Raw genomic sequence first — 11505 nt, forward strand, 5'->3', positions numbered from 1 at the left:
ATTTTTGAAAATTTGTTTCTTTTTCTATTTATTGAAATTCTTTAAAAGTAGAGAAATCTAGTTGAATCGTTTACAATGGAGATTGAAGATAAAACAATAGGGAATTTCGTGTTGTTAGAGTTATGTTGGTATCGGTTGACGTTTTTGAGTAATCGATTGTCAAAGTTGCAGCAATGAAACGTCAAATCTCGAAAATAAGCAGCGTTGTCACTTTTAATTGAATATCTCCAGAAATACGTAAGGTTCAGTGATAATTCAATATGCAAATTAAAGGTAATAAAATAGGGAATCATAAGTGATTAGAGTTATGTTGGTATTGGTTAACGTTTTTGAGTAATCTATTGTTAAAGTTGCAACAACAAAACGTCAAATCTGGAATAATAAGCAGCGTTGTTACTTTTAACTGAATATCTCCAGAAATACGTAAATTTAATCGATAATTCTATATGCAAATTAAAGGTAATAAAATAGGGAATTATAAGTGATTAGAGTTATGTTGGTATCACCTGTGCATTTCTAGTGATAAGCTGTCAAAGTTTAAATCAATATTTTTGTTTTTTTTTTCAACGCATTCTTTGTGAAAGTCGTAAGCAGATGAATTGCACGATTTTTGATTATACCATGAAAAAAAGAAAAACGTACAAATGCACACAGATAATAACCTATAATTATATGAGAAAGAGTGATTGAGGTAAATGCACATTGCAGTGTAGAGAATCCTCGAGTAGGAGTTCCCCAGGATGCGACCTTTGCCCTCCCTCTCCCGTTCAATAAACAATTGAAGCATCCGGCATGCGGTCGGACTTCTCGATCGTTTCGCTGCAATTTTGGGAAAATCTCGATTCGATGCGTTCACATCAATCAATCAGGGTTTTTTTTGTTCACTCTTATTTTTCTATGATTTCAGTGCTTAAAACAAATCTCAGTTGGCGTACGGTGAATACGTCAATTAAAAATCAAACAAAACACATAAAAAACAAACGGTATTCTCGTCGCAGATGATTGAAATTCATCGGAATCCGCGGTGATAACAATCGAATGATGAGTCGAGGTGAGCGCCGCCGCCTATTACATTATGCATCAATTACGACGTCGATTTAAGTGCGCATTCTCACCGAAATACAAAGTTACATTGTCATGTTTATGCAAAGACTCAATTGTATGACTGATTGCTCATTAGAAAATTGATGCGAGTTCAACAAAACTAATCAACTAGAATAATAGTCTCATTACATTTTAACGTTTATTTAGATTAATAATTAGAATAGATGAATACTTGTATATGCAAATGAAAACTAAAATTATAAGGTTTAATATGAGAGTACACGCATAATAATGCTGGCTGTGGTTATTGTGCTGTAGTCTGTCAAAGTTCAAAGAATGATAAATTGCATATGTTTATATTTTTTCTTATATCTCCAATATTACAAATTTTAGAACAAAGTATGAATATGGATGTAAAAGCTAACTAAATAAGGTTTAATATGAGTGTAATTTCATGATTATGCTAGTAGTAGTTTTAGTAAAATACGTTGTTAAAGTTGTGTAATTATGGAGTGCAAAAATAGAGTGTTTACATTTGATGATATATCTTGTAAAGTACAAATGGTAGAGTAAAGTATGAATATGGATGTGAAAACTAAATAAATAAGGTTTAATATGAGTGCAATTGCATGATTGTAATAGCTGTAGTTTTTGCAGAATTTAAAAAAAAAAAACGGTTTTTTACATTTTCCCCACACTATATAAATATTCGTTTTTTCTTCCTTTGCGTTTATTCCTAACAAGAATCAACGAAATTGACCACAAAACAAATTCAAAGTTATGTCAACCACTCGCATGCAATAAATACGTCAACGGAGTGGACTTAAATTGCGTATTTTTGTTTGTTTATAGATTTCAAAGAAATTTAAAAGTTCTGTGAAAATTAGATATTTTTTGTAATAATTTAAGACGTTTTCAGGGCTCACTTCGTTCGCCCATCAAATTTCTTGACTTTTTCAATTGTTTCATGGCTAAATACACTTTGCGAATGGATTTGGACAAAAATTTGAAAAGTTTATTTGGAACAAAAATTTCGAATAAAAATATTTCCTCAACTTTGACAGTCTGTATTATAAAAACGGTGCATACCATGAAAACAATTGTAGATTCATTGGAAAGGCTATAGTTTTAGCTTTAATTTGCATTTTCAATAATCTAATTAGTGTGCGTGGTTATCGAGTAATCGAATAAAACGTGAAGACATGACGTGAAATTGGAAAAGTCATCATATCTCGCTTATTAATTCATATTTCTTGACCGTAATTATACGAAAAAAAGCGCAATTGAAGACGTTTTCTTACCTAACAATGAAAATATGTAAAAAAAAGTTTTCAATTTTCATCGCTGACACTTACATAATTTCGTTGCGATATATTATTTGAGATGTTTTCATATTATTCATAAATACGTTACGATTGCTGCTGTTATTAATAATGTTTGCTTTTGGAGAGCAGATTGCTTGGGGAAAACCGAAGATGTGTATACAGAAAATAAAAAATAAAAAAACGAGAGAGAAGCGTAGGGAGAAGATGGAAGCGAAAGAAAGATGGAATTGTGTCGAACGAGATCGTCCGTTGCATTTTGCTTGCAGATTAGAAGCTAAAAATATACGTCTGCAATAAGTAAACTAAATAATTTTAATTGCATCTTGTTTCGTTGTCAATACTGATTGTCAATCAGAAACGTCATTGAGCTGTCACAATTGTAACAATTTGACACCTGTCAACATCGGACAGTTGACAGGTGTCACACCTAACCTAACCTAACCTAAATGATTTGACGTACGTCAAATTTAATAACAACAACAAGAAAAATGACATTTAAATTGTGATTCGATGAAAGTAATTAAGAAATTGATTTAAATTAATTGAAAATGATTATGTTAGCAGTAGTTTTAGTAAAATACGTTGCTAAAGCTGAGTAATATTGGAGTGCAAAAATGGAGTGCTTACATTTGATGATATATCTTATAAAGTACAAATGGTAGAGTAAAGTATGAATATGCGTATGAAAGCTAAATAAATAAGGTTTAATATGAATGTAATTGCATAACAGTACTGGTTGTAGTTATTGTACTGTACGCTGTCAAATTTCAAAGAATGATAAATTGCATATGTATATATTTTTTCTTATATCTCGAATATTACAAACTGTAGAACAAAGTATGAATATGCACGTGAAAGCTAACTAAATAAGGTTTAATATGAATGTAATTTCATGATTATGCTAGCAGTAGTTTTAGTAAAATACGTCGTTAAATTTGAGTGATTTTCTAGCAAAAATGGAGTGTTTACATTTGATGAGATATCTTGTAAAGTACAAACGGTAGAGTAAATTATGAATATGGACGTGAAAGCTAACTAACTAAGGTTTAATATGAGTGTAATTGCATAATCGTGTTGGCTCTAGTTATTGTACTGTACGCTGTCAAAGTTCGAAGAATGATAAATTGCAAATGTTTATATTTTTTCTTATATCTCAAATATTACAAACTATAGAATAAAGTATGAATATGCACGTGAAAGCTAACTAAATAAGGTTTAATATGAGTGTAATTTCATGATTATGCAGTAGTTTTAGTAAAATACGTTGTTAAAGTTGAGTAATTATGGAGTGCAAAAATGGAGTGTTTACATTTGATGATATATCTTGTAAAGTACAAATGGTTGAGTAAAGTATGAATATGCGTACGAAAGCTAAATAAATAAGTTTTAATATGAATATAATTGCATAATAGTGTTGGCTCTAGTTATTGTACTGTACGCTGTCAAAATTCAAAGAATGATAAATTGCAAATGTTTATATTTTTTCTTATATCTCAAATATTACAAACTGTAGAATAAAGTATGATTATGCACGTGAAAGCTAAGTAAATAAAGTTTAATATGAGTGTAATTTCATGATTATGCTAGTAGTGGTTTTAGTAAAATACGTTGCTAAAATTGAGTAATTTTGGAGTGCAAAAATAGAGTGTTTACATTTGATGATATATCTTATAAAGTACAAATGGTAGAGTAAATTATGAATATGCGTATGAAAGCTAAATAAATAAGGTTTAATATGAATATAATTGCATAATAGTGCTGGCTGTAGTTATTGTACTGTGCTCTGTCAAAGTTCAAAGAACGATAAATTGCATATGTTTATATTTTTTCGTATATCTCCAATATTGCAAATTGTAGAATAAAGTATGAATATGGATGTAAAAGCTAACTAAATAAGGTTTAATATGAGTGTAATTTCATGAGTATGCAAGCAGTAGTTTTAGTAAAATACGTTGTTAAATTTGAGTAATTTTGTAGCAAAAATGGAGTGTTTACATTTGATGATATATCTTGTATAGTACAAATGTATGGTAAAGTATGAATATGCGTATGAAAACTAAATAAATAAGGTTTAATATGCGTGCAATTGCATGATTGTAATAGCTGTAGTTTTTGCAGAATTAAAAAAAAAAAAACGGTTTTTTTAACATTTTTACATTTACAATCAGAAACGTCATTGAGTTGTCACAATTGTAACAATTTGACACCTGTCAATATCGGACAGTTGACAGGTGTCAAACCTAACCTAAATGATTTGACGTACGTCAAATTTAATAACAACTACAAGAAAAATGACATTTAAATTGTCATTCGATGAAAGTAATTAAGAAATTGATTTAAATTAATTGAAAATGCATCAATTTAATTATGTAGGGTCAAGAAGAGTAGACTTTAGCCTTTGCACGATCATTATCCAATCCCGAGTTCAATGAAATCGTGAAACCCGGATTACCTTTTCTTCTTGTCATTTGTTTTCGAGTGTGTTTTGTTACGTGTATTCCGACGTTTGCCCGGAGGTCGGGACGGACGGAGTGGACAGTCCGAAACCGCAAGAGATTTTGTATTTATTTTTTTATTTATTTTTTTTGTGTGTGCGAGAGAAGAAACGTGCCTCGGGTTCAGGCATTTCCCTCACATCTGGTTACATTAGTCTTCAATACTTCTGTTGTTTCCTGGAAACGGCGATAGACCGGATCGCAGTTTGCGGGATAAAACAAAAAAAGATTCAAAGATCACAGAACAATTGACAACTGCAACTGCTGAATCAAAGCGTGCCGCTTTTTCTATTGTTCTTTCCAACGCTGACCACGATTTCACACTTATCCAGAATCAACATAACGCATGTCAAAACATTGACGTTTGCTCTGAATAGATTAGACAATCTATTTTTGAATAATGAAAATTGATTTTCTTACATAACCTCGGATATCGATAGAAACATAATCTTGTGTTTTGTTGTTGTTTTTTTTTTTGATAAATAAATAGAATCGCATTTATTATCAATTGAGTTTCGATAAGTTTACGTGTTTCGGACGCACGAAATCCCGTTATCCCTGGTGGGGAAAAACAAAGTGAAACAAGTGAAGTCATGACGACGTCCTTCTTTTGTCCGGGCTTTACGTTTACACATTTTTCAGTTGTTTTTGTTTTGTTATGTTTTGTTTCGTTTTTTTACGATTTGGGTCAATGCTGTTCCAAATGCGGAACGGATTTTCCGCGTCGAAGAAATTACTCGGTTTTGTTTTCTCTCTTTCGCCTCTTTCGTCACAATGCATAAGCAAACAATTGATAAAAGAGGCGCTTTCGTGCACTCTGGATTTTGGTTGGAAAAGCCAAAATTTCGTCATAGCCGCGACGCGTTCAATCGTCGAATATGAAACTTTTGAAGCTTATAGTAGAAGAATGCCGAACACCAGAGATTCGGTTGTTGGCTTGTTAGAAAGGCAATACTTTTGTCTTTAATTTGTAATTTGAATCATCTAATTACTTTACGCGGTTGTCGAGTAATTAAATAAAAAGTTTACATACTTTTTTTTTTCAAATCGTATTTTATTGTTCGATTTTGATAGCTTATAATAAACGAACGGCGTAAGCTACAAATCTAGTTGTATGCTCAATGGAAACGTCATAGTTTTGTGTTTAATTCGCGTATTGTATAATCAAATTAGTTTAAGTGGTCGTGGAGTAATTGAATAAAATGTGAAGACATGTAAATTCATCGAAAAATTGCAAAATTTCAATCATCGAATATGAAATTTTTGAAGCTTATAGCAGAAGAATGCTGCACACCACAGATTCGGCAATTGGCTTGTTAGAAAGGCAATACTTTTATCTTTAATTCGCAATTTGAATGATTTAATTGCTTTACGTGGTTGTCGAGTAATTAAATAAAAAGTGTACATACTTTTTTTTTCAATTCGTATTTTATTGTTCGATTTTGATAGCTTATAATAAACGAACCGCGTAAGCTACAAATCTAGTTGTACGCTCAATGGAAACGTCATAGTTTTGTGTTTAATTTGCGTATTGAATAATCAAATTAGTTTAAGTGGTCGTGGAGTAATTGAATAAAATGTGAAGACATGTAAATTCATCGAAAAATTGCAAAATGTCAATCATCGAATATTCAAATTTTTGAAGCTTATAGAAGAAGAATGCCGCATACCACAGATTCGGTAGTTGGCTTGTTAGAAAGGCAATACTTTTATCTTTAATTTGCAATTTGAATCATCTAATTACTTTACGCGGTTGTTGAGTAATTAAATAAAAAGTGTACACACTTTTTTTTCTTTCAATTCGTATTATATTGTTCGATTTTGATAGCTTATTATAAACGAACGGCGTAAGCCACAAATCTAGTTCTACGCTCAATGGAAACGTCATAGTTTTTTGTTTAATTTGCGTATTGAATAATCAAATTAGTTTAAGTGGTCTTGGAGTAATTGAATAAAATGTGAAGACATGCAAATTAATCGTAAAATTGCAAAATTTCAATCATCGAATATGAAATTTTTGAAGCTTATAACAGAAGAATGCCGTACATCATAGATTCGGTAGTTGGCTTGTTAGAAAGGCAATACTTCTATCTTTAATTCGTAATTTGAATCATCTAATTACTTTACGCGTTTGTCGAGTAATTAAATAAAAAGTGTACATACTTTTTTTTTTCAATTCGTATTTTATTGTTCGATTTTGATAGCTTATAATAAACGAACGGCGTAAGCCACAAATCTAGCTGTATGCTCAATGGAAACGTCATAGATTTGTGTTTAATTTGCGTATTGAATGATCTAATTAGTTTAAGTGGTCGTCGAGTAATCGAATAAAATGTGAAGATATACAAATTTGTCGAAAAATTGCAATATTTCAATCAGTATGTAACGAAACTTATATCATTGAAAATAACCAATTTACATAATGATGAAATATTAAAAGTTGTATTACATAGCAGAATTCCAATAATTAATTAATAATTTGAATGTACAAGTGTATGCAACCAAATATGCATGCAATGAAACACTTAAATTCTGCAAATTTTAAAAACTTATACCAGAAGAAAGATTTATCACACAGATTTTTCAGTAGGTTCTTTAGAAATGTGGCAGTTTCAGCTTCAATTTGCGTATTGAATGATCAAATTAGTTTAAGTGGTCGTGGAGTAATTGAATAAAATGTGAAGACATAGAAATGTATAAAAAATTGCAATATTTGAATCAATAATGAACATTATGTAATAGAAATTATATCAATAAAAGACAACATTTTTGTTTAATGATAAAATATGAAAAAAAAATTATTTCTAAGCAAACTTTCAATAATTAATTAATATTTCTATTTACAAACGTATGCAACCAAATATGCATATGTTAAATGAAATTTTAATTACTCATAAGTTAATACAGGTTTGCCTCAAATTTGAATCAATAATAAACGTTATGTAACAGAAGTTATATCAATAAAAGATAACAATGTTTATATAATGATAATATATGAAAAAAAATGTTGTTACTAAGCGAACTTTTAATAATTAATTAATATTTCGGTTTACAACGTATGCAACCAAATGTGCACATGTTAAATCAAATTTTAATTACTCTTAATTTAATACAGGTTTGCCTCATAGATTTGTCAGTGGGCTCGTTCGAAACATCGTAGTTTTATCTTCAATTTACGCGTTGAATTATTTAATTCACGTGTGCGGTTACCGAGTAATTAAATAAAAGGTGAAGACACTTTTCGTTCGAGTCTTGTTTAATTTCTCAAATTAGATAGCTTATAACAAGGAAACAAATGATTTTAGCAATTTGGTAATTTATTCATTGGAAACATCATAGTTTTCTCTTTAATTGCTATATTGAATTATCTAATTGAGATCCGTAGTTTTCGAGTAATTCAATAAAACGTGAAGACATACAAACGAATCGAAAAATTGCAATAGAAAAATGCTACGATTATTATACCAAAAGATGCGCAATGTTGGACTGTTTCTTATATAATAATAAAATATGTAATAAATTTGTTAATTTTCGAGTTATTTCATAAAATAATTGTTTATTGCCTAATTTCTTATTAAATACTTCAAATGTTACATTAACACGATTCTCTGTTGTTGCATAAATCAAAAAAAAATTATAACAAAAATATACACATGCAGCGTTTCGTTTTCGCGACTAGCTTTCAATTGATCAAATGCTCGAAGATCTCCAAACGTATCAGCTCTTCGCAATCCGTCCTCGGCAGATAATACCTAGTGTTTTTCTTCAGCAGAATCACCGTTCCATCGCCCAGCTGATGTTTCCCATAATCCAGCAAACATCTCACCTCTATGTACAAAGATTTCGGAGGTTTCATATCAGCACCCAAATTAACACCACCGTCATCACCTATCGATCTCATATACTTTGCAAGTGAAGTCGAATAGCTGCTGAACCATGCAGCCTCCGAAGAGCTCAGATTCGATTTGATCTCTGGTGGAAGCAGACTCCCGAACTCCCATCTCATGTTCCTCAAGCATCTCACCCGATTGTGATGGTACGACAGCAAACACCTCAAGTTCCTCTGCACTGACAGATGCCTGACATTCACAGTCGGTATGTATGCAGCCGTATTCGAAGATCCTGCTATACTTGCATTGCTACCATAAAAAAAAAAACAAAAGTCAATAGAAACAATCAAATTATTTCCATGGCAACTCACGCATCCTCCATATTCTGTTCGATGAGACCACATATCTCCTTGTTGACTTGCTCGATCAGATCTGTCTGGAAAACAAAGAAACTATGAGGTTAGATTTATAAGATTTTTGCACTGCACACATTTAAACATACATTGTACGGGCTCAAGGAATCCTTGTTCCTGTTGACTTCCTTCACTAATTCCACGGCCTTCTCACCGAACATATTCCAAGAACAGGGCAATTTCTATTGGGAAGTAGAAGCTGAATGGTATTTTGAACAACCGTCCGTTGGACATCACACAAATGTAAACAGTAGATCTTTTGTGCAGATCATCAGAACTAATTTTTTTTTCAAACGTATGCAACCCAACAACCACCATTCAAATTCAACTATTTTGCAATTTTTATAAAATACAAATTAACAACTTGTGTCTTCATATTTTATTGATTTTCTCGAAAACTATAATAGATAGAATGAATCCAAAAGATGCATATGAAAGCTGAATGTTTGGGGAATCTAGCAAGTATCGATATATTACTGTGGTTTTAGCCGTTTGGCTGTAATTCGTGTTCAAAATTGAAAAAATGCTCGAATAAGTAGTCTTTTCACATTTCATTGATTTTCTCGAAAACTATAATACATAGAATGAATCCAAAAAATGCATATGAAAGCTGAGTGTTTGGGGAATCTAGCATGTATTGATATATTGCTGTGGTTTTAGTCGTTTGGCTGTAATTCGTGTTCAAAATTGAAAAAATGCTCGAATAAGTAGTCTTTTCACATTTTATTGCTTTTCTCAAAAACTATAATAGATAGAATGAAGCCAATAGATGCTTATGAAAGCTGAGTGTTTGGGGAATCTAGAAAGTATCGATATATTACTGTGGTTTTAGCCGTTTTGCTGTAATTTGTGTTCAAATTTGAAAAAATGCTCGAAAAAGTAGTCTTTTCACATTTCATTGATTTTCTCGAAAACTATAATACATAGAATCAATCCAATAGATGCATATGAAAGCTGAATGTTTGGGGAATCTAGCATATATCGATATTTTAGTGTGGTTTTAGCCGTTTAGCTGTAATTCGTGTTCAAAGTTGAATAATGGAGTTCGACAACTAAAGGGGTTGGGGAGGCGCCAAATGATTACATACTTTTGAGTAGTAACATCAAGTTTGGAAACCACTGATTTAGTCAGTATTATACATTGCTATAGATTTAACTAACTCATTTTTTGTTTTAAATAATGCGATTGTCGCGGATCCTGTCTTATCTATAAAGGATAATAAAAAAAAAAGTTGTCTTGCGGTCCTCCACTTGCTCTTTGATAAAGCGCCGTTCCTGCAAATCCCCGGTGTGTCCAGGACGAATAGACATCATCAAGAAGGAGCGGGCGAGTGTATTTGCGCGTGCAATAGAAACGCAAAGAGAAGAAAGTGTGTGTGTGTGTGAGAGAAAGAGAAGCTGTAGCAAACAGTGTATGAACATCAGAGATAGTCTTGCATGTCTGCGGACGATTCTGCCAGAACCACCCCCGCAACATCCGCATCCACCTCGTTTTACGACACCGAACATATCCTGAACGTGACGAATTACCGGCTGAATATTTCACCACACACTCGGATAGTGATGGAAACAAAACGCACACACAACATCCATCCAAACTCCCTATTTATTTATATATATATATAATACAGTTTACTCGATTTGCCAGGCCTCGATCTCATTTATTCACATCCATTCCGCGTTTCATGCATCTTTGATGAGTCCGAACCGCCGCCCGGATGATGTTGATGGCCACGTCGCATCGTCCTCAAGATTTTCTCGTAATTAATGGACCGCCGCGAATATACCACATTCTGCGATCTCGGATAACGTTATTTGTCTGCTTCTTCTTCTGCTTCTTCAGCGTTGCGTTACTCTCGAGCAGCGAGAACGAAAAGGATGTGTGTAACCGAAAACTCCGCAACAGACGAATCGACCTTCATTAACTTTGCTTTCAACGTGCAGCAAACGTCTTTCTTTATAATTCAAATTACACGTTTAATTAACGCACACATTACAATAGAAATTCAGGTGATACCGAGGATTTTTCTTGTTTCTGTTTTTTATTATTTAATAATCTCTATTTAATTATGTCGCCTGAATCTAATAACTTAATTAGTCAACTACACGAAATGTCTCACCTCTCCAATGGAATTTCTAAATTGTAGTGAAATTACTCAACAGCCCCTCAATAGAATTACATCATTGACCACTCAAATTAAAGCTGAAAATCTCACCTTTCCTGGTGCTGCCATAGAGCTGTCTATTTTTTAGTGAAATGAGTCGAATTGCCAATGGGGTTTTGTTGAAATCGCTGTTTGATAGAAGAAAAGAAACGTTTTTTTTTGTTAATTACTCGAAAACTAATGAACTAATGAATATATTCAGATGCGTTTCGCAACTCGTTATGTAACAAACG

General features: G+C 32.2%; 1 protein-coding gene across 1 annotated transcript; it reads right to left on the minus strand.

The window, feature by feature from the left end:
* Nucleotides 1–8430: 8430 nt before the first annotated feature.
* On the minus strand, nucleotides 8431–9350 carry LOC108561089 (DNA replication complex GINS protein PSF1-like). Its single transcript, XM_017918880.1, has 3 exons — nucleotides 9197–9350; nucleotides 9066–9130; nucleotides 8431–9003 (listed from the first exon to the last, which is right to left on the minus strand). The coding sequence occupies exons 1-3, from the start codon at nucleotides 9266–9268 to the stop codon at nucleotides 8547–8549; spliced, it is 594 nt and encodes a 197-aa protein (XP_017774369.1). The 5' UTR covers nucleotides 9269–9350; the 3' UTR covers nucleotides 8431–8546.
* Between the last annotated feature and the right edge of the window lie 2155 nt (nucleotides 9351–11505).

Source organism: Nicrophorus vespilloides, unplaced genomic scaffold, assembly GCF_001412225.1.
Source record: "Nicrophorus vespilloides isolate i.1.1-1 unplaced genomic scaffold, Nicve_v1.0, whole genome shotgun sequence".
Taxonomy (NCBI): Eukaryota; Metazoa; Arthropoda; class Insecta; order Coleoptera; family Silphidae; genus Nicrophorus; species Nicrophorus vespilloides.

Coding starts and splice junctions, on each gene's coding strand:
- LOC108561089 (XM_017918880.1), bottom strand. CDS start 9,268: ATGTTCGGTGAGAAGGCCGTGGAATTAGTGAAGGAAGTCAACAGGAAC. Junction 9,131..9,196: donor ATTCCTTGAGCCCGTACAAT/GTATGTTTAAAT, acceptor TTTGTTTTCCAG/ACAGATCTGATCGAGCAAGT. Junction 9,004..9,065: donor GAACAGAATATGGAGGATGC/GTGAGTTGCCAT, acceptor TTTTTATGGTAG/CAATGCAAGTATAGCAGGAT.